The sequence below is a fragment of the Stegodyphus dumicola genome, chromosome X2, assembly GCF_044657685.1.
Source record: "Stegodyphus dumicola isolate Sdum_Otavi_A_Nest chromosome X2, ASM4465768v1".
Lineage (NCBI taxonomy): Eukaryota > Metazoa > Arthropoda > Arachnida > Araneae > Eresidae > Stegodyphus > Stegodyphus dumicola.
The window spans coordinates 50215077-50240244 of NC_140781.1; the positions used below are offsets into that span (position 1 = coordinate 50215077).

The window sequence follows — 25168 nt, forward strand, 5'->3', positions numbered from 1 at the left end:
TCATTGCATTGATTTTTGTTGCTTAGTAGTATCTTCAACATTGTAATACTATTGCTAAATTTTCTGCGAATTTCTGTAAATATTAATTGTTGTGAAAGGAATTTTTCTAAATGCAGTTCGATTAAGAAGGACTTAAAATTTAAAAATGATTAAATTGCGGTTAAGAAATCGTACTCTATTGTTTGCAACAGCCACAAGAGTAGTGAAACAAACTTCTAGAATTTTATCGGTAATTATGTTAACAGGAAAACAAGCAAATTAGCATTTTAGAATATTGAAATTAATGTGTTATTTCAAAACTAAACTCACAGCTTTAATTTATTTCCCTATTAGTAATTTTAATATTTCAAACATTTTTTTCGTGTGTACTGAGAGGAACAGGGCCATCGGCAGAGTTGGTTCGACCTGTGCGACAGCACTGCGGGGAATCAAAATCTTTTGAATTTAGAGAAACGCCGCGCAACAAAATTTGTAGAATTTAGGAAGGCACCGGAGAGCTTTTCAGTCATTATGATATAATTTTATCTTTATCCGTGAAATAGGCGTAATAAAAGTCAACTCTCCATCCACTTATTTTGACTTGACTTTTTAATACATTTTATTTTATAAGGGAGGTTAACTGTTCTGGACGCCGAAAATGCTGGAGCCAGTGTTGGAACACATGGAAGGAATTTTCTTGTTTTTACTAATTCTTCTATGTTATCAAATATTTTATTTTGTTATAATTTCTATTTTATAAAGTCTTTTATTTTTAATGGAAATTCTAGTTTTATAAAGTTTCTCTGTTTTTAAGTTAGACATTCAAATTTGCGTTTTTCAAATCCAATCCTCCTCGAATACTACTTTATGAGTTTGAACTGAGCAATAATCTTCCTTTCATTTGTTGACGCAAGTCATGTTAATCTTAGATGTTAAGAGAAAGTATTTATATTCTTAGCTTCTTTATTTACATTCTTTTAGACTTGACGTAAACTGAATGTTCGTTTCTAGGTTTAACTTTCAAGTGGCTCCATCTATGGAGCATAAAATGTAAATATTGTTTGCTTGGTATCGTGGAGCAATGAATTGAATCTTAACATTTATTTGCTTTACAGTTATGTGTTCCCAGTTTACGTTAAGTTTTAACTACAGCAGAACCTTTATCTGTCGGAGTCTCTGCTATCTAAGCTGGCTGCTACTTCAAAGAAATAACTGAGAAATGTAGTATCATGTAATGTAGAAATGTAGAAAATCAGCAACATTCGCGAATTTTATCAGCGACTGATATATTGGCTTTCCTTATCAGCAATGGGTTATTTAATAGCCTTCATATTGCGCATTACAGTAAACAACATGGCTTACACGTACTAAAAATACAATAAAGGAACGGCTATTAACAATTAATTTTTAGATATGTTTCACAGGATAGGACTCTGTTACGGAATGGAAGAATTCAGAAAGCATTGAACCAAATTTTCAAGTTGTGAGTGACGAAGAAATCTGGAGAACAATAAAAATTGTAGTGACGCTGCGGAGGATGATGAAACTAAATGTGTAAAAATTAGCTATGCTGAAGTCTTGTTTGGGTTTATTTTGACTAGGGCAATGTACACAAGAGTGTTCTCTGCCTAAAGGAAATGATGCTACAATGGAAGACTTTTCGAGAAAAAATGGCTCATATATGCGTTACATATGAAAGAAATCTATTAACGCTACCATGAAGCCAGCTGGTTTGCAGGGATTTGAACTGACATCAAATTATTCGTATTTTACCTCTCGGCCTCTAATAGTCCTAAAGCCTTCAGGAAAGCTCTTTAATAGTTAAAGCAAGCCCTAATGATACTCCTATGGATCTTTTGCTGATCAAAAACTGGCATGAAGCCAAGATAATTACAGCACAATCATAAAAAAGATAAAAAAAAATTAAAAGAAAATTGTTTCATAAAAATACAGGTAAGAAATTTGACGAAATTTCACAATTTACGTAAATTTTGATGAAATTTATTTATTCCAGTTTTTTATGCTCATTTTTGTCACAGATTAAAGTCTTGCATGGATTATCTGTTCATTGCCAGAAACAAATTTTATCTAGTAATAAAAGAATTTGTTAAAATATTAACATTTGTAACTGTGCACTTACTTTCAGAATTTCAAATTAACAGTTTCATAAAACTTTTGCGGAAAGATAAATTGACGGGAATTGAAATTTATTTTCTATTAACCAAGTTTTCGATAATCCTAGGTAATTAACGTTCCAATTAGCTTGGATAATTGAGGGTTTACTGATATAGTTCCTTCTTTTGAAGTTAATTTTACTTTCAGAGGCAGAAGAAAATCTAATTAGCCCACCTCCAGATCTGCCCTATGTTTTCCCACTAAAGCTGCTATTTCAGTGTAAATTTGGACATGCAGAAAATTTTATTGTATTAAAATGACTAAATTCCTACTGACAACAGAAGGGTTATTATTATTATTATTATTATTTTTTTTGAAACAAAGGCAGCAAGTAGATGAGAAGGTATAACCTAGCCAGGGCCACTCAATTTGTATGAAAGGTTCTATTTCCGCTCCAGTATAAAACATAATGATCTTGAAATTAAAATTCAATTAAATTCAAGAAATTTGCACTTACTATAAACACTTACGTATGCTTAAAAATTAATCATCTACATAAACAAATTTTCTCAACCATCTTAAAAAAATAAGGAAATGCTTTAAGTTAGTTTATATGGTATGCCATTCATTACACTTTTATGCTTCTGATTTTAACTGCTTCAAAAGTTTTAATTAGATCTTTTATATATGAAGTATCCGTAATATCATTTTCTATTGATAGCACTGACTAATCAAAATATTTTTAATCTGTTGTTTTATATCTGAAGCATGCATAATATTATTTTCAACTGATAGCATTGATATCAGAAAGACGTTCTTCTGACACTTTTAATTTCAAATAATTTTTCATTAATTGCAATAATGTAAAACTCCTTTTTACAGTAGCCATTTATTCACAGGTAATTTCAATAAATATGCAGTCCTATAGAGGTATTTAGATATTATCTTCTAATTTATATCTGCGTATTTATGTCAAAAGAATAAATGGATATATATTATTCTATTATAAAAAATCAACATTTTTATGTGATTAATCGATTATGACGAAGAATACAAGGATTATCTACCTTTTAGAAGTTTTTATATATCACGAATGGCATCAGTTGGAGTCATATGACAGAATGTCAAGAGCCGCAACTAGATTTTCTAGCAATCGCCACTACACTTTTATATCTTTACCAAAGTATAAAACACTTTTAAATAGTTAAAAACAAAATTTGAAGTATATTAATAACGATTTTGCATGCAATATTAATTTCTACAGCGTATTTCCTACCGTCAAGATAACAATTCTCTTCTTAAAAAACATTACGAGGTTAGAAAATCACAGAAACGGAATTATTTATCTTTTTGTTTTTTATTTTGTCAATTAACAAACGACGATTGACTTGGAATTGTTTAAAATTACCGTGCCCATTATGCAGTTGTTGTTAGTTATGCTCACTTGTCTGACAGTAACATCAGCCCAAGCCCACGAAATTCCTCATGGCAAGGAACGCAAGATAATGTCTGCAGCAGCCTTGAGCACTTAACAGGTGACAGTGCGATTTAGCTCTGTTCCGCCCCCAGTTTTGACGGAGAGCGCTCCGGGGGGGGATGGGTCCGAGGGTCTCCCACCCCTCTCCTCTTCCGCTAACCACATGAAAGGGCTTTCGGCTTGCTACATGTTTAGAGTGCCGCCATGCCGCACCGACACTACACATTCACAAACATCCATGCCTTCTCCGGGATTCGAACCCGGGCCCTTTCCGCACGCAGTCAGTGACGCTAACCCCTATACCGGTTGGGCCCCTAAACCGGTTGGAGCCGCCCAACCGGTTTAGTGAAAAGTTAAATTACTTATTGTTAAAAAGCACGCTTTCTGTGTTTAAAAATTGGAACTAATGTTTTTGTTACAACGTGAGACGCGCATGAGGGACAAGTGATATATAAGTCACGTGAGAATTACGATCCGCAGTTTGGCCACGCCTGTTACACGGTATTGATATCTTGCAATATATTCCTATATTCCAATATATATCATGGAATATAAATTTTAAAATAAATATAACTAAACAAAGGAGTAAAGTTATGAAAGCATATTAAATATTAAATGATTCTCAATTACATTTAGCGAAAGGAATTTCGCATTTCTATCTTACTTTGCGTATTTTATATGTATATGTATAAACAAAATATGTGTAAATCTCTAATAAACAGACTGGATCGCAGTTAAAGTAATAAACAGAGGAGCGTTCTTCCACACAACGTTTATTCACGAACACCAAAGACGAACTGATACATATACATAATTGACATCACAGTTTCCTTTTACAAACAAACACTACCGCCATCTATTGGCGATCTATGGATACACAATCCTAAACTTAACAATGTAAGGCTACGGTTTATACAATTCCGTCTTCATATACAAATATTTTGACCATAAAGAACTTTACGTGCAATAACTAAAATCACATTATTAACACTGTACTAAAAAATCTGGTGTGCACACCACATGAATTCCTTGTACGGCCTATTAAATTAAATATATCTTTTGCTACACTTCAATGAAACCTTGAATTATTCTAATTTAAGTAACCAATCTCTAAAGGCAAGCTGAAAGTGACATAAAAAAATTGCAAATTTTGAAAGTAAATATGTCAGTTAATATTTGTCGTACGAGAGTCAAACTTGTTGTAACTTGTTTTTCATTTAAGAGTATAAAACGTTTCCAGATATAAATATGGGAACCGGAAGCCTGCAAGTTAGATTTCGTTATTTGTAGAAAATATATATATATATTTTTTCCTTAAAATTTTTCATGGCCGAAACATGAATATCTTCGTCATTTAAAGCACTTCTATTACTGGACATACATGCTACGACCAACGATTGCGGAAATAAACGTTGGGTAAGGACTTTTAAGTAGGATAAGTGGAGTTGTTTCATTTAAACAAAATTTTTTCAGGATTCATTTAAATGCTTATAAGTTACTTCATTCAACTAAAATTCTACTAACTTTCTCAAAGGAGATAATATACTGAATAATCCATTAGTAAATAAATTATCATTTTATTACTTTGCAGCTTTTGCGCAAGTATTAGGCAATTATTACGATTAATTAATATATTTACTTAAATCATACATACATATGTAAAATATAAGAAAATACGATAGCTGCTTTAAAAATAATTGGCGATCTCAAAATTAACATTCTAGATTTGGTGTTCTCCCCTCTAAATTCATTTGTTCTCCCAAATTCGAGATCTTTCTACGTTATATAACACTACTGGAAAAAGGCAATTAAAACTAATATTAATCAATCATAAGTCTCTAGAATCCCACCTACTCTGGTATAAATATCTCTGGCGAGCTAATTACGTCATTTCTTCTTCCGTTCCCTCACTGCTGCTCTGTCAACATCGCGTCGCGTAACTGTCGAAAAAAAGCACACACAGCATTACAAGTATCCAGATGCCGTTACACGATTTTTCAAATGTTTTCACCCACACGTTAGACGACAGATGACATTGAACACACGGCATTACAAGGAAATCAGTCTTTTCTAATTTTTTTCTTTCGCAGGCTAGTCACTGGAAATTGTTGGGAGTTCATTGGAGTTTCTCCGCACAGGTTCGAATCCATTATATGCAAAATACGAGTATAAGAAAATACGATAGCTGCTTGAAATATAATTGGCGATCTCAAAATTAACATTCTAGATTTGGTGCTCTCCCCTTAAATTCATCTGTTCTCCCAATCTAATGAACTCCTAACAATTCATCTAAATGAATAATACATTGTTTTATAAGAATGGTAGAAACATACATACATTCATGCAGATTCTTCATTATTTAATTCCTTTAAATAAAATATAGGGCGATAATATTTGGTGGCAACAATCTGAAAAGTGAAACAACGCTTATCGTGAATCGACGCAAAATGCCAAAACGCGAAATGAATAGTCCTTCTGGGAAAATTGCCCCATTGGACAAAAAAAGAATAATGAAGAAAAAAGCTTTTGTTTAAGAATTTTATTGTTGTGAAATAAATAATATAAGAAATATATAAATAAGAAAATAATTAAAATTGTGTCTTTAAGCTCCTCTAGAATTCTATAAATAAAATAGTTTTCCATCACTGGAATTAGCTGCCATATTTTTAAAGTAATTGTGCTGCATAATGATGGTTCACAGTGAGTATTCTTCGTGGAAAGGAAAATGGATTCATGACATAGATGTCCATAAAACTGCTTCTAATGCGCATCGTCAGGTTAAGTTTACATCCAGAACACTTTAACGAACTTTTTTAAACTATTAGCTGCTTTACTTGCTTTTGCTGTCATTGCAAAAATGAAGGTTTCAAGATTTAGATATCTAAAGTCGTATTCAAGAAATACAAAATCTGAATCGCGATAAAATAGATTTCTTTTAATATCCAGACAACGGAACAATGATGAAAGTCTCGGTAAATTGTCCTCGATTTTGTTTTGCAGATAACCAATTTACTTAGAGAAATGTTAGTAATTAAAAAATAGTTTGAAAAAAAAAAAAAAAACAAATAAACTTCTTGTAATATATTTGTAGTTTTTGATCTTAGTTCAGTACTACTGTTTAAAAAATTTTGATATTTTAATGATTTCAATAACGCAGAAAATTAAATTAATTCATAGTTTAATAAAATTTATTCAAATTCAAATTTTTGTGACTATTTCAGTTACATAATTGCTATACAGATTTCTTGTAAGCATTTAAAGACTAATTTTTATTATCTGAAAATTATATAATAACTAATGGTTCAGTAAATATTTACTAAAAATTAAGTGTTATCATTAGGGAGTTTTCCAATAATATATCGGCCTTCCAGGAAGCAAAATCCTGCATAGATCTTTATCAATTTTTCTTTATCTGCTCTTTCTATGTCGATGCGACAATGTTGAATAATTAAGTATGATATCAGTTATACTTAAAATATTAATGTGTTAACTATGCAGTTATTATTTCAATTAATTTCTTTGGTAAAATATTCCTTATTAATAAAAATTTTTGACGTGTTAAACATATTAAAAATTTAGGTACTATTCGGTTTTGAGGGCCGTAAAAAATCGCCAAACTATTGTTGATGCCAGTGCTGCCAAAAATAATTGCCGCAACCCTAATGCAAGAAAGGAAGTATGATAGTAAATAACTATCCAAGATTGATGTTTTAATTTAGGTGAAAGGTTAATTTCATATAATACTTTTTTATTATTATAATTTATATAAAAAAGGCTAAACATGACTGAATGAAAGCATAAGAGTAAATAACTATTTCAGACCATTATTATAATTTATATAAAAATTGCTAAACATAACTGAATGGATGCCTGCATCGCTATTTCGCTACCGAGTTATCGCTAAAGCATAATTTCATCTCGTTGTTTGTTCAAACATAATTTTCTATCATGAATGATGCCTTTCTTTGACGAAATTCTTGGCAAAGTGCAGAATCGCCCACTTATTTGTTTGCCGCTTTTTACAAGGGTAAACACAATTGGATTTTTGTCAATTTTCTTTTACTTTTTAAGTGAAAATAGGTCGATGTGTACATAGATAAAATCAAGGGTGTGCACAGTGCCATTTTTGTGCAATTCCGGGATTATTTTTTTTTAAAGTGAAAATAGGTCGATGTGTACATGGAAACCGAGTATGTGCAATTCTTAAAAACGCGTCAAGTAGTGGGTGATTCTGCGCTTTACCCAAAATTCTATTGCAGACTTTTCGCCATGGGCAATTCCCAAATTGTTAAATCCATAGGATACCAAAAAAGGATTTAAAATCACAAAAGGATTTAAAAATTAAACTAGCATTTCAATGGCGTCTTAAGAAATATAGAACTATATAAACTTACGCAATTTGAAATCAGCGAGTACGATAGATTTAACGCGCTGTTAAATGGGCGCGTTTGCTAGATTTGGCGCTTTTGCGCATACATTTTCACTGCAATTTTTTTACGGTCCTCAAAACGGAATAGTACCAAAATGGGAACTTATATAAGAGGATTTTTCTTGTGAAATTTACTACTTAAAAATTAAAGAAATTAATGTTTATTATTTGAATAACGCATGCTGGCCATGCATTAAACGAATTCGTTTAATACAGAATTTATTACTTTTACGCATTTCTTACGGTTTATGATATGTTTTCTAAGTTTATTACAGCTTTTCCTTTCAGAACTTCATAAATTAAATTAAAATACGTTATTTAGCATTTTCATACCTTCCACTATTAAATGAAAGATCAATGTTAATATGATGTCAATACTTACATTTGAAAATATGGACTACTTTAGAAAGGGCTCTGAATTATTTCTCATTATGGCAAAGCACAAGGAGAGCTGTCTATCTAAAGGAACGGATGCCTTCGTGTCAGACATTTTAAAGTAAATTGGCTCCTATTCAGGTTACACATAGCGAAAAATGTCATGCAGCTCCGGGATTTGAACCCGGGCTTCACCGGGATTTGAATCCGGGTCTAACTACCCTCTTTCAGCGATCTTTACTGCTCGGTCCCTAGTGGGCCTCCAAAGGGTCTGAATTCCCTAATCAGTTCCTGCATCTCTTCTGTCTCAGAAGATTGGTTTAGTTGATTACGTCAAAGTACTCGAGGGCTATCTGCCTAAGGAGAGAGATGCCTTCGCGGAGGACTTTCAAAGGGAAACTGGCTCATATTCACGTTATACATGGGGAAAACCACGAAAACGCCTATGCAGTCAGCCCGATCGCGGGAGTCGAATCTCGGATCGAACCACCGATATTCAGTGACTTTACTACTAGGGCGCTGGTGAGCTGACTCTGCGTCAGAAGAAGTTGCGACTAATCTTCTCTCAAGATTAAAATTATATGTGTTATTCATTTAAGATCGCAGTTTATTCTTCTTATACTGGTCATTACTGAAACAACAGAGAGCAAAAAGAGTCATAATAAAAGGGAAAAAGTAGTATCTAAATTAACCAACAATTTTTATTCAAATTCAGGATGCCAAATAAAACAAGTACTTTTATGAGGTATGTTAAATTTGCGCAATTTAAAATTTCCTTAAAGTCTAGTAAGATGCAGTGACAGATCAATTATCTAAAGAGGTGGTTAATATTTTGCGAATTATACATTTGATTTTTTTAAATAAAGGTAAAAGGCACGTACACCTTGCACCCCCCCCCAAAAGGAGATAGTTCTAGTCTCGAGAGCGCCAAATAAGATATATATTAGATTTATATACAGCATTTTTCTAACAGAGGTATTTTGACTAAAAATTGGAGTTTTCTGAAATGACATACCGACTTTTTACCCTTATTTCAATTCAACAACTCAAAAATGCCTTAATATTAAATTTTGTAAAATGTGGTGAGAAACTTGCCGCGAAATTTAAAAATTTATCTTGGCGCACTTTTCCAAGTTTGCGCCAAGGATAATTTACCTTGCGAAATTCTTAATTTTATAGGTGTGTATGGTGTGGTGTATTTAATTATGGCAAAGCACACTAGGGCTATCTGCCTAAGGGGAGGGATGCCTTCGTGGAGGACTTTCTAAGGGAAACTGACTCGTATACACGTTACACATGGGGAAAACCACGGAAACACCCATGCAGCCAACCCGTTCGCGGGATTCGAACCTCGGACCGAACTACCAGTGTTCAGCGACTTTACCGCTCGGCCGCTGGTGGGCTCTTAATTTTATAGGAACCTATTTTCCTTTTCCTTTTTTCACTGTGCAAGAACGGGAAAAAAAGGTGTATCGTTCATTCTTTCAAATAATTTTAACAATGAAAGTAAAATACATTTGACGTTATTATCGCTTATAGCAAATATGCCAAATTTCAAAATGCGCCAATATATAAATTCACACATATCTTTGGAAATTTTGAATAAAAAAACTCTAATTTTTTGCAGGTATGCCTAGAAATATATCTGCTTTATGAAGATAAATTATGATTAAAAAATGTTTTTAAAAAATTTATAAAAACTACTAAAAAATATAAATTTAAAAAAAAAGTTAGAAAATAGCTGCGAAATTTATTTGGACTGAACATAAATTTCGAATTTAAAAAGAAGAAATCAATTAATGAGTTTAACAAAACAAGATATATTAATAAATATATACCAAATTCAACTAACACTGAGGAGCTAAAATTTTGAGAGCTAATTTTTTAAAAACTACCCTTGATATTTTTGCAAAACTTGGCCTTTTGGTATAATTTGAATCTTAAACTCCAAATATGTAAAAAAAAATGGTATGCCATTTCAGAAAAATTTTGATATTGCGTCAGAATACCTATGTTAGAATAATGCTATAAATAAATCTAATGCATATCCCAAGTCGCACTTTTAAGACACGAAAAACTCAGATTAAATTCCGTCTATTGACCTAGTAGAATGGGAGATATAGAACTGCTCCTCTTTTTTTTTTGTTTTCTGCAAGATGTACATGCAAATTATGACGTTACTTTCATAATGTAGTACAGAAAAAAAAGGAGAATTTTAATTATTAATTTAAAAATTAGTTACAATTCTTTTAATCACGGTCCTTTCGAATAATTCACAGATTACCACACGTTTTATTTTTCATAGAAAGTAAGATCTAGATAATTTAACTCTAAATCTACCATAGAAAAACTAAAAAATAATCCTTATTTCTGGCTAAATCTATATGGAAAAATAATTTTCTTTTTTGCTTTTGCTTTTGTAAACTATTATGATGTAAAAGAAATAAAAAAAGAAAGAAATACAAAAAAGGGGGGAAAAGAAATAAATACAAAATTTATTTGATACACACTCATAACACAGAAGTTTTCAACTAAATTTAATACATATGCGTTCAGTTTTTTTGCGTATTTACAACATTTTTTGGAAATGTAAAAACAGTAATAATATCTTCATCATACAATCTCTTTATCTCAGTATATGTTTTTATAAAATTGCATAATTTATTTATCAGGGTAACGGTATGTATTTTTTATTGTTTGCTTCAAAATTTGAAAAACAGTCTGACACCATATAAGTATGTGAAATTAATTTTAAAATTCAGTATCAAAAAACGTTTGAAAATATCTGCTACTTTAAAACGGCGAAAAACTTTTTGAACTACTAATAAACTGAGCGATGAAGTAAAACCAAACGCTTTTGAATCGAACTAAGTAATCTGAAACTAGTGTTTGGTGCGTACATTTACACGCACTCGAATCCAATACTATGAAGAAAGTGACTCATTACCCTTATAATCATTTTAGGATCGATAAAAAGAGATAAAAACACATCATTTTAATTTTATACTTTATTCGTTATCTGTATTACTCCGAAATTATCTGTATTACTCCGAAAGAGTAACAGTAGATGGCGTTTCAGAATAAGTGGAGATAAATATTATTGAAATTTTTATTATTTGAGATTAGCCCATCGTTTTGAATGTGCAGTTCTACATTCGCTATTATGAATTCTGCGTGTGATTAACGGGTGGACTATTTTGATAATATGAAACTATGTTACTAGAAAACTTTCTTAAACTTTTTTTCTAGAAAAGGTTCTAACTGATTGTACTGTAAAATGTCTGTGCAAGAGGAAAAACTTTATACTTTAGATAAAAATCGCAGCAATGTAGAAAGCATTCCCTTAGTGAAAACTTTGAAACTGGGGAAAACCCACTTAGCAGCTATGGCAGCTCTTCTCAATATTGTTGGATTAGGAATGGTATCTGGATTTTCTGCTCCAGGAACTGCAGACATGAAGAGGCCAGGAAGCAGGTTTACAGATATAACTAACAGCCAAATTACTTGGATTGCTAGTCTTCCAAGTATAACTGCAATCCTTGGCAATCTTTTCTCCGGTAAGTGTTGTAGATTTTATAAATTATTTTCTTGAATTTTAATGGTTTTAATTGCATTCTTTATTCCTATTTAACGCTTAACTGCTATTACTAGTCATCGGATTATTTGAAACAAAACTATCATTATCAAATAGATGAAATGTAAGGTATTATCTTTAAATGGCTTACTACAAAAGAGATTTCACTTAAATATTAAATAAAGTTTTTTAATAAACTGATACATAAAATAAGACATTTTTCAAAGAAATTAATATTTTTTAGGTAGTGCAACTAATAAGCAACTTCAGACAGGGTTAAATGGAAATAATTTTCAACTATAAAATTAGGCTAACATACAACTTTAGATTGGTATTATTTTTATACAGTATGTTATCGGTCTAGCGAAAGCAAGCACCTTGCAAAAGAGGGACCTATTTTCTCTCCCTTTCGAAAATGACATAGTTGCCCCCCTCCGTAACATTAATGCCAACCTAAGGTCGGATTTTTACCTAATTAAATATTAATTTTGGTTTTGAACCTTTTCCTTTCTTATGCACAAAATATATTCTTCATTTGAAGGTTAATGAAAAAAATAAATTCCATTCAGAGCAAAAACGTACTCATAAGTGCAATTTTCATTGCAAGGACCTTAAAACAACAAATGCACTTTGGAGTGTAAACTGCCATTTGTTTCCCGGCGTATCGCGGATAGCTTTAAATTTAAGTTGTTTGCAGTTTCTGATTTTCTTTATGTTAGATACGAGTTTGTCAATATCGGGGTAATTTGCACGGATTCCTTCAGCGAGACAATGCAACGCATGAGCCAGACATGTTACATGCACTAGCTTGGAATAAAGTCTGTTGATTTCCCGCTTTAACCATGCGTGTTGTAGCATCGCTTAAAAAGAACAACACGTCATGGTTTTGTATGCGATTTCGCCATAAAATGTGTAATGATTTTTCAAACGATTTACAAATTGCAGAGCGGTTCACTTATTCCGAAAATATCTTGTTAACTAAATCTGAATCTAGTTTGGTTTGGTTTATTGAGATTACGGCAAAGCACACTAGGGCTATCTGCCTAAGGGGAGGGATGCCTTCGTGGAGGACTTTCTAAGGGAAACTGGCTCGTATACACGTTACACAGAGAGAAAACTACAAAAACGTCCTTGCATCCAGCCCATTCGCAGGATTCGAACCTCGGACCGAACTACCAGTGTTCAGCGACTTTACCGCTCAGCCGCTGGTGGGCAAATCTGGATCTAGAGTACCTAGGACCATATTACACATGTGCCGAGCATCAGCATCATTCGCTTTATCAACTGAAACAAATATTTTTTAGCTTTTACAGTTTCTCTAATTTTCTTCATAAATTCCGAAAAACAGTCGTCTATATAAATTTTTAGCAGCGTAGATTTGTCAGTTATCATTTCGCTTGTATATTTCCTAAAAGCTGGAATAATCTAGGGTTATTCAATTTTACTGGAAGAATGTTTCGATTGAACGTCCGTTCAGATGTGGGTGCCTGGGAATGGCCCTAACCCAGTGCAAATGTTGAAAGCTTTGCAGACACGAAAGTTTGCCTCTTTCTCTACCCCATCCCTCCCGAAAGAGGTAGGGGGACGAACTTTGCCATGACACAGTTTGATAACGGTTGCCGAATAGTTAACAATGTAAATCAGTTAATATTTTAACATTAAACAGGTATGTGAATTTCTGGTATTTATTTTATCATCTGTGATGGACTTGCGTAATAGTATGGCTAGATAATGTGGCAGATTCTACGACATTTTAGATAATTAGAGAGATAAGAAGATAGATAAAGAGAACTGGAGATGAGGGGAAGATAGTTACAAAACTGTACAGCTTTGCAAAATTAGGATTAGATCATTTTTGTTCTGTGACTAATATTTTTGTTTCATAACTCAGCATTATGTAACTAAGCAAGCGCAAACAATTAATCATAAAGTGACGCATGATTAAAATGGAGCAACAGAAATTAGAACCACTGCAATTACAAGAAGAGAAAAAGAAAAAAAGTGGTTATATGTATATATATGACATAACAACAAGGTAAAGACCGAGCAGTGTTGATGCGTACGTAGATCCATATTGAAGAGGAAGAATTCTGATTGCGTAGTATACTAATATGTTGACCTGGCAATATCTAAAAAACTTGGCGGTCGAAGCGGTTTTAATTCCATTTTTAAAATCCAGTTAACGTTTGTAGCCACAGTTCACTTGGTACTCTAGTTGTGCCTATTCAAGAATATTTATATTTTTGATGTTGTCACAATAGGAAGCAGCATAGCGAAATTACGTCCAAACAGAGCAGAGAGCGAAGCTGAAGTGCGTAGTTATGCAATGGTGGAAGCACACGAAGAGAGGTTTTGGTTTTAGTTGAAGTTTCAATTCCCAACGTCATCAGCGCTGCGCAGGCTATGCAAAATGGAATGATCTAGAAATGGCACAATCCAGGGAAGTTATTACGAGTTTTAGAACAGAGGGAGAGAATTAAAGAGTTACCGTTAGTTTAAATTATAATTTTGATTCAGATAGTTTTTATCTTGCATATAATATCTCGAAAAGTAAATAATTTTCCAAATATACTTTTCGTTTATATATATGCAATGAAGCAGACTTAGATGTAATGATGTTGTAGAAACACTGATAACATGATAACTGATATTGAAGATATTGGATTTCGTAGAATGTCGAATGTTCATCCATAATGAGAGGCAAGAATTTTGATTGCGTAGAATGTTGATGATTCATAATGAATAGGAAACTGGCAGCCGAGACAGATTAAATATTCATTTTTTTTTTCAGTAGACATTTTGCGTTTCCCAAACAACATGGCACACTACTCGTACTTATGTCAAACCGTTTACATTTTGATAGATTTTCAGTTAGAAGAGAGCAGCAAGTAGCAGTCCAGTTAGGCTGAAGCGTAGAAAGTAAGTTCGACATTACGCTTTTGAAAGCATTACCATATAACCAGATTCAGACTTATTTAGTGCAGCTTTAAATGAAGCTTTACCTGTCAGTTGCTTAATTTCAGAAAACGATCATTCTCATGAAATATTATGATAAGAATTTAATTGATCATTAGAGGGCAAATTACTTGAATATGGTTTTGGTTTTAGTTGAAGTTTCAATTCCCAACGTCATCAGCGCTGCGCAGGCTATGCAAAATGGAATGATCTAGAAATGGCGCAATCCAGGGAAGTTATTACGAGTTTTAGAACAGAGGGGGAGAATTAAAGAGTTACCGTTAGTTTAAATTATAATTTTGATTCAGATAGTTTTTATCTTGCATATAATATTTCGAAAAGTAAATAATTTTCCAAATATACTTTTCGTTTATATATATGCAATGAAGCAGACTTAGATGTAATGATGTTGTAGAAACACTGATAACATGATAACTGATATTGAAGATATTGGATTTCGTAGAATGTCGAATGTTCATCCATAATGAGAGGCAAGAATTTTGATTGCGTAGAATGTTGATGATTCATAATGAATAGGAAACTGGCAGCCAAGACAGATTAAATATTCATTTTTTTTTTCAGTAGACATTTTGCGTTTCCCAAACAACATGGCACACTACTCGTACTTATGTCAAACCGTTTACATTTTGATAGATTTTCAGTTAGAAGAGAGCAGCAAGTAGCAGTCCAGTTAGGCTGAAGCGTAGAAAGTAAGTTCGACATTACGCTTTTGAAAGCATTACCATATAACCAGATTCAGACTTATTTAATGCAGCTTTAAATGAAGCTTTACCTGTCAGTTGCTTAATTTCAGAAAACGATCATTCTCATGAAATATTATGATAAGAATTTAATTGATCATTAGAGGGCAAATTACTTGAATATGGCAAAGTATTCGACAGCTATCTGCTTAAATGGAGGAATGCCTTTGTGGAGAACTTTCTAAGAAAGACTAATAAGACTAATAAGAATAAGTTCATATTCACGCTATTACATATGGGAAAAACCATCTATACAGCCTACCCATTCACATGGTTTCGAGTCTAAGTCGAACTAATAATATTTAGCGATCTTAACAATTCGGACACTAATAGGGATCATGGGCCTCTCAGAAATCTGCAAGATATCCTTCCTGATTTTCATGTTTCTAATTTTGGATAGCTTTGATTTTAGAAAAAAAAAGGCTTCTCTTTTTCTATCCCTTGCTTTCAGAAAGTTTGCCATAAAAACTAGTTAATATGGAAATAAAGCAGGTGCATCATTAGAGGTCTTTCTAAAGTTTCAAAAACTACGTACTTTAAATGTTAAAAATAATTTCCTCTTTTCATGTCAGTACGTTTTAATTAGTCATAGTCTCTTTGATCCTTCTATATAATCGCACCTGTGTGTCTGATGATTCAGTATCGGCGGTGGAAATCACTTGAATTTGCCTTAAGTTTCATAAGTTTCGAAATGCAAGCAGAATAATAAGAATCTGTAGCGAAGATGAAACATAACACCAACTAAAACACGGCCAGTACAGCTTCTTGGCGTATTTGCACTCTAATTTTGAACTGATGCAATTAAATATGGCTCCTTTAGTATCTTTCGAATATTCTCATAATAAGAAAACGCTGTACTCTGGGTACACAAATCAGTTTGACAGTCACAAATTTGTTGGTAAGAGATTTCGGCTAATAGTGGTCCAAGAGGTTTTGTATATAGTTCCAAAGTTTTATATACTCGTATGTAAGTTTTATATACTCGTATGTAGGTCCAAGAGGACATTATATTTTTCAATACTATACTTCTCTTTAGCTTTCTTCTCTCTTGCTTCTAGCATTCATCTTGTTCTCATTAGAAACTCATTATCGCAAGTTTTAATTTATCACAGTTCGGCCCCTAAAACATACAACCAATGACGTAATAAATACTTGGAAACTACTAATATTCTGTTTTCATTATTGACAATGAATAACTCTTATTTGTATTCTACAATTCTTTCAAGAGTACAGGCCTTCCAGGCGCAAACCAGTAAAACAGTTGAACACTGGTAGTTCAATTTGGGTTGAAATATCGGAGAACATGCTGACTGCATGGAAGTTTTCGTGGTTTTTCTTAGGTGTGACGTGAGCGCGAGCCAGTTTTCCCTACAAAAGACCTCCTCGAAGGCATCTCTTTCCTAAAGGAGATAAGGAGATGCCTTCGCGTGCTTTGCAGTAATCCAAGTAAGCCCATACCTTCATATGTGAAGCATAAACAAGTGGTATATATGAATAACTAATTTCATTATAAAAAGCAGAGCTACTTTTAAGCTTGTTTGCGTAATTTCTTACGAGTACTGGAACAATGGATACAAATGATTAGCTTTCCAGCTAAATATAGATGATAGTATGCTATACAAGATAATCTTCTATTCTAGCTACTATTCTAGAAAAATACACTTCCGAATCCTGGAATCGAACCATTGACCTAAAAACATACAGCGACACATTTGGGAGTTCTTTCTGTTGCCCTGGACACCATTCTGATCAAAGAGAAATAATGTTTGGATCGAAATGAGGGATCTATAGTTTATTAGATTTTTATGTTTGTCCGGAAGATAAGTCATTTCGGTCTCCTTTTTACATTCCCACTTTCAACTATTGAGTTTTTTATTACATATAAATGTCCTATTTGGGTTTTTATTGCTACATATTTTATAGCTTAGATTATTGTTGCTCTTACTAAGGTACTGCTATCAGATATATAAACATTTTTGAAATAACTCTGTATTTTAAACAACGAGAGGTAAAAACCAAGAGGCTTTAGCCTTCCTTTCAAATTCTGGATCCATAAAGCTGAGTACATGCAGTCATTCCAGATGAACACGAGGAAAAAAAAAATCATCGGATATGTAGTTTATGGAAAGTTAACGAATGGGGATTTCATAAGGAGAGGAAAGAAGTCAAACCACAACTGCACTGTATTTGACGTGTAGGACAATTTGCAAAAGATGAGAGTTTAGAAAAAGAGACTTCTATGCCCTGTTTCTCAATTTGAAATCAAGCAAGAAAAGTGTGAAAATAAGTAATTCAAATAATAGAAAAATAAATAAAAAATAAGTAATCAAAAATTATAAATAAATAAATACTTATATCAAATGCAGTTAAAGAGGAGAAGTTGAAATCAATCAATATATTCATTTTGAAATGTATGTATTCTCAAATGGATATCTTTTTAATCACTTCTTTTCATCGTTTAATAAAAATTTTTGACATTATTTGCCCCTACCTGCAAAGAAAAAAATGTACTATTAATATCCGAAAACTATAAGATCTAGAGTATTTTAAGAGGTATTGAAAGAAAAGATACTCTCCGCGAAATTATAGAATTTGATATACATACATACATAGTACATACTCATCGCAAAAATAAAGCAGTTGAAACGCCTTCATAGAACTTTCCCATTGCAAAGGTGCTGGCATCGTGTACAGAAAAAATGCTGTGTTTCAAAAAAAGATGATTCATTTGAGCATCATGAGCTATAAGCTAATATTGTATGACTATTTTCCAAATTCTTCATAGTGGCTGCCATCAAAATTCTATGTATCTATTTACAAAGAAAGAAATTTTTTGGCTATAATTTCTACCAATTATTCTAATATTAAGATACACAAGGTTTAGAGCTTCACAAGGCTTTATCTTGGACCTATTTTATATAGATGGCATTTTATAAATGGTTTTTATATAGATTATTTTCCGATTCGAAATAGTCTCATCACTACTTACTAATGCTGACGATACGGCTGCCAAATCGTTAAAGCCCAGTAGAACAGTGTTAATACATAAGAATAGTTTTTCTCGTACCATGAACTGATGCAAAATATAGAAATCTTCAGTAAATGCCACAAAAGGTACTGTGGTAATTTTTCTAAACCGCGAAACAATTAAAATCAAACTGAAGATATTTTTATAAATGGAAACCCAATACCTTACTGTTGTTATACTAAGTGTTTAAACGATATTCTCAGCAAAACGCTCGCATTCGAAAGGCATATCATATACAATAGACTCAAGGATTATAAAGCGCTTATACTACTGGCTATTAAAATTTTTACGTCATGAAGGCGGCATACAACAAACGTCAAATTTTTATGAAAGCTACTACAGGTTGGGCTATGCAAACGATTAGCTTTCCAGCTCATGCGCAAAAAGCAGATATAAATAATGCCACCTACATTGTTCATAAATAGGATGACTACACAACGGAGTTTTCATCTGGAAATCGTGTTTGAACGTTGGTAGTTTTTGTAAAGATCATGCTGTGTCTCGGGTAAGAAGGAGAAACTGCTGCAAAATTCGACCGCGGCCAAGATTATCGAATATCGGGATTGTGGTTTATCGTTCCACGACATTGCTGCTCGTGTTGGTTTGAATCCCATGACTTTCAGGTGATTACGGAATCGATGGTCCAGAAGGGCCATATTAAACGCCATGCAAACTCTCACGGCTCTGGAGGACAGACCTCATGTCATCTCGGCCTTGCGGGATCTCACAGTCACGCCAAGTACCCTGAGTCAGGAATTTGACTCGTGTGTTAGAAGACAAGTGTGTGCACAGGTAGGGCAACAACAAGCACCATAGACTGTCACCACGGCCAACATCCTTATGTTTTCCCTTTATGTCCGCCCCTTTACGTTTCCTCTTTACGTATTCCCCTTTACTTTGTGGTTTATCGTTCCACGACATTGCTGCTCATGTTGGTTTGGATCCCATGACTTTCAGGTAATTACGGAATCGACGGTCCAGAAGGGTCATACTGAACGCCATGCAAACTGTCACGGCCCTTGACTGCTGACGTCCTAGAGGACAGACCTCATGTCTTCTCGGTCAGGGATCTCACAGCGACGTCACGTACCTTAAGTGAGGAATTTGACTCGTGTGTTAGAGGACAAGTGCGTGCACAGGCAGTGCGACAATAAACTCCATTAGAATGTCAGCATGGCCACCATTTCCTCACAGGTTTGCGAGTGTATTTAGTCGCAAAAGGTTAGGTTATGTTAGGTTATTTGCATATGGTCAAAGCACACGAGGGCTATCTATCTAAGGGAAGGGGTGTCTTCGTGGATGACGTTCTAAAGGCAACTAGTTCGTATTCATGGTACACATGGCGAAAGCCACGAAAATCAATTACGTAGCTGGTCCGTTCGCTTGGGATCGAACCCAGGCCGAGCTCTCAGTATTTAGCGATTTTAATCATTGTAAGGGGCCTTTCTCTGAAAGGAGGTTTTTAAGTAAACGTTGATCAAGAACCGCCAAAGTTCTACGCATAAAACCTTGCAATTATGTTGTTTTATCACACTGTGGGTAAAAGAGCAATTGCGTCATGAAACAGATTTCGATAACATCATCGATAATTTTGATAACGGCAAGGAATTTTGATACCCTTTTAGGGTACTGAAATTAAAACTTTTATTTCAAAAATATACATAGTGTACTACTTTATTCCTCTATGTCTTGTTCCGACGTTCTGTAGCATTTTTGGTGCATCGTATCAAGGGTGAAAATTCAAGGATTGCCTGAATGGTGCTCTGGCTATAGCCTCTGAAGCCATTCTTCCTTGAAGTACTATAGTCAGAAAACCCAGCTAGCAAATAAAAGATCACGGAATCGATTATCGGTGGAAAGGCGATTGTATTTCAAGATTCACTCTCATCCCGCCCCCTTATAAAAAACTCGAATGCCTTATTACCTTTCGTGATTTGTATTCTTCAGGTAAGCAAGCGTTATCCAAAATTTATTCAGTTTTGTCACTCTTCATTTTCGACCACATGCACACTTGCGTATATAAAACAGTATAGCGAAGAGTGTTATTTACCAAAATAAAATTATAAAAATTTTATTTCAATTATTATCTGTAAGAAAACAATAAGAAAAACATCCGTCAAGCTAGAGTGTTCCGTGTATAAAAACGAACCCATGGTTCTACTTCGAGACATGAAACATTACGTGCCCCACGAATTTAGCTATTTTTCCAACAGTGGACGGAGTTGAGTAAATGTGCGGATTGTTTCAAAATACCATATTCTATTTTCCACAGTGTCTCAATTTGGGGAAAGGAAAGGAATAGATCTAAATTCGACAGAAATTTAGTTCCGGTTAAATCTTCGTATAATTTTAATTCGGGATGAGTTTTAGATTAAATCTGATATTTGTCCATTATTAACACTGATATAAATTTGTGGTTATGATGATAAAAAATTAAAATAGATTATTTATTAAGTGCGAATTGAAAACGATGAACACTACGAATAAGGGAAAGGTTAGCCTAACCGAAAGTTAAGGAAAAGAAAACAACCGTCACACTTGCTTATGTCGGCAATGCGTAAAAAACCGAAGCTCATATCAGGTACAGAATAGCTTTCGGTAGGTAATAATTTAATGATTTAGGGAAAACGTCAAAGGATATTTATCGAGTGAGAGATCCTACTTAGTAGACTTCCTACACAGTACTTACTGTCTTCTATTCCCTTTACACATGGAAAGCAAACGACGAGCCTGCAGCCAGCCCATTTAGCCACCGAGAATTTAACTTCAGAATGAGCAATGCACAACGGTCATTGGCCGTTGTTGGGCTAAACATAGTTACAAATGTAACATATAGCGAAAAATAGTATCATATATATTGTAGACCACCAAGCAGAAAAATTAAAATTCCTTATTTTTAAAATGATATTATCTGCTTACATTACAATTTACTACAACTTTATTTTCTTTCACAGGTTATTTTTCATTTAAGCTAGGACGGAAAGCTGTGCTGATGTATGTATCTGGGCCATATTTAGCAAGCTGGTTAATTATTGCATACGCCCCATCTATGCACTGGATTTATGTTGGACGACTTTTGTCTGGACTATGTATAGGAGCTTGCTCAGTTGCAGTTCCAGCTTACGTTATAGAGATTGCAACACTTGAAATACGGGGATTACTAGGTTCTTGTTTCCAACTGTATTATGCAATAGGAGTTTTAGTAATGATGTCTTTCGGTATCATTCTTAGGTGGTCGTGGTTAGCCATTACAGGAGCTTTAATCACAGCAGTTGCTTCCTTACTGATGTACTTCATGCCGGAGTCACCTGCGTGGTTATTAGCAAAAGGCAGAGACTCGGAAGCTTTTGAAAGCATTCGATTCTTAAAAGGAAGAGATTTCGACTCAATTCGAGAATACAGCGCCACTGTGGATCATATAGCTGAAGAAATGCAGAAAACTATCTCCATTCAAGAATTTCAAGAACCTCAATTGTATAAGCCTGTAGTACTGGCTATTGCTTTAATGTTCTTCCAGCAATTTTCAGGTGTAAGTGCATTAATGGCTTATACTGTCGAGATATTTGAACATGCCGAAAGTTCTTTAGATCCTTCAATAGCAGCAGCAGTAATAGCTGCTGTGCAAGTAATTGCGACATTAATAGGTAGCACTCTTATGGATAAAGCTGGGCGCAGAAAGTTATATCTCGTATCTGGGGTTTTTGTAACAGTTGGTTTGTTAATACTTGGAGTTTATGGCATCATTTATAAGAAATATGTTTTAAACCAAACAGTTTTTGGTTGGATACCTTTAGCTGGCTTTATCATTTTCGTAGCTTCCTTTTCATTAGGATTTGGACCTATACCATATTTAATGACTCCAGAATTTGTACCAGTTCACAGTCGAAGTGCAGTTTTGGCAATAGCCGGTATATTTTCATCAGCATTTTTGTTTATTGTGACAAAAACTTTTGATGACTTGAGAACTTTCGTCTCTGATTATGGAGTATATTGGGTATATGGATTTTTCTCTCTTTTAGGCTGTTTATTTTGCTGGCTATGTCTTCCTGAAACCAAGAAAAAGCCTATCAGAGAAATACAGCAATCATTTTTAAACGATATAGACAAGGAGCAAGATTTCATCTCATCTTATGAAGCAATATAACATCGCATAGCTCAATTTATAAGGTATTACCCTAGGCCGTCCGAGCAAGACATATGCATATGATAGTGCATTCGTATTTCGATATATATTTTATATCAGATTAAAAATAACTGGAGAAAATATAATATTATAATTTTTGTATAAATCTTTTATTTCGACAATTATTAAGGACATGTCTATATCTGAAGCAAGAGCAAGAGATTTTCCAAGAATCAATTTTACATTTTCAGTAATTAGTATGTATAAAATGCTTATTAATAATTTGTAATCCGCAAATGAAATTTTAGTGATTATATTATATTGAATCTGACATTAACTTTTCACTTGCTTAACTACCTTTTTTAAATGATAGGAAGGCTTATGATACAACTGTCTTAACATAACAGAGAAACTTATATGCCATAACAAATGTTTACTCAAAAATGAAACCTCAAAAGCCTTTTAATCAGACATCAGTGATTAAGCTTTATGATGCAGGTAATATTATGTTTACAAGATTACATTTGAATATAAAACGGTGAGAGCAAATTTGTCCAATGGCATATTTTAAAATTTGTATATATTATACTTATATCTGTAGCAAACTTAGGTGCAAAGCTTTTGGTTTTAAAATATGCTCAATATCAGCAAAGTAAAATAAGGAAAATCTTAGCGCTAATTTAATTCCTACAAACAAATTTTTCATGCACTGTCTCCGAAGGTATCCGTCACTGTGTTTATCTAGAAAGAGAAAGCATTATACTCCACTTGTCACTAAGGATGTCTGCTAATACGAAAATGTTTCTTTGAAGTTAAAAGTAAATTATCTATTCTTAGTCTGAAATTTGTTTATGGCTGTCAGTGAAATTATCAACATTTGCTTTTATTTAAAATGCATAATATTCTCAGCACATGCTTCAAATAATCATCGACTAATAGTTTGCTCCATTGCAACTGTTATTTTGCTGTCATCTACATTATTCTTCTCAAGAATTTTGTGCTCTTGCTTAACATATTATTTACTTCGAAAGAAAATTCACATTGCCCTTTTTTTCATTTATCAAGACTGTTACATTCAGAAAGTATATGTCAGTAACTTATATGTCAGGAAGTGCTGTACTAACTTTGCTTTAGAAATAACGATAAACACATATTCTTTTAAACGAATAATACGTTTCAGACCAATTTATTGTAAAGTGAAAGCACATGGCTTCCTTGAGAGACTTCAGAAATATTACCACATTTTGTTAACATATGCTTAACATATACAACTATCATATGTTTACAATGAAATGTCAATTTTAATCTTCATAATTTTGTATCTGAATTAAAATGTATAACATAAGGAACCACATTTTTGAAGAGACAGAACTATATGCTTAAAATTCATCGTCACAAAGTTATAACTATTTTTAATATAGCGAAGAAATCTGTGAACATTGAAAAAATAGTGTTTTTCATTATACAGCAGATTGAATTCTTTACAGAATGCGATTGTGCACGCATATCTCTACCTGTAATATCAGCATTTATAGACATCGTCATCAACATCTGCAATCATATATTTTTCTCAAGCCTTTGAAGGAGCTGGGGTAAAAGAAAAGTTATAATAATGTGATTGGTTTACACTGACTTATTTATATCTTTATTGTCTTTCTGTGAAGAGTTGAGAATCTGAATTTTATTTACTACATAAAGTTATTAAAAAGTAGTATACTTATGTATTAAATTTGTATTTGCATTTCATCTTGAATTGATCACATTAAAACACGCTAGGAAGAATGGATTATTTCTGCATGTAACTAAATTTAGCTGAAAGGCAAAGATAAGGGAAACTTTCTTCCTAAATATTTTAGTAAGATGACACTCATCTTTCAGGGCAGAAAGCTTTCTATTTCTTAGTAGCTTAATTTTATTTAATAACCTAGCTTTCCAAGAAAATATAAGCAAAAAAATTTAGGATGTAATAATTCAGCATTTCCCAACCTTTCGTTGACCTATCATCACTATTCTACGTATCCCAACTCCACCCCTTTATGTATAATTACTAACATCTACTTGTACAAGAGCAAAAATAACACTTAAATACAGAATCATGCAAAAAAATATCTCCATCTGCCTTATTTTCAGAAATGCGATGAGTAAGCAAAACTCATTTTGCAAATTTATTTCCTTACAATAACCATCAAAACAGCCAATTGTGTTACATCAGTACTCTCATTAACTTGAATTGAAAAATATTTAATATTATTGATTTCTTTTATCATCGTCTCCTCCATATTATCCTAATTTTTTGCTTTTCTATGAGAGATCGTGCCATTGGAGAGAGGGATAGCATTAATTTTGTGAACA

The 25168-nt window shown here is 33.2% G+C and overlaps 1 protein-coding gene across 1 annotated transcript; it reads left to right on the forward strand.

Annotated features, from left to right (window-relative positions):
• Positions 1 to 11495: 11495 nt before the first annotated feature.
• Positions 11496 to 24545, forward strand: LOC118181828 (facilitated trehalose transporter Tret1-like). Its single transcript, XM_035351030.2, has 2 exons — positions 11496 to 11932; positions 21648 to 24545. Exons 1-2 carry the CDS (start codon positions 11653 to 11655, stop codon positions 22835 to 22837), a joined length of 1470 nt encoding a protein of 489 aa, XP_035206921.1. The 5' UTR covers positions 11496 to 11652; the 3' UTR covers positions 22838 to 24545.
• The last annotated feature ends 623 nt before the right edge of the window (positions 24546 to 25168 follow it).

Coding starts and splice junctions, on each gene's coding strand:
- LOC118181828 (XM_035351030.2), top strand. CDS start 11,653: ATGTCTGTGCAAGAGGAAAAACTTTATACTTTAGATAAAAATCGCAGC. Junction 11,933..21,647: donor CCTTGGCAATCTTTTCTCCG/GTAAGTGTTGTA, acceptor TTTCTTTCACAG/GTTATTTTTCATTTAAGCTA.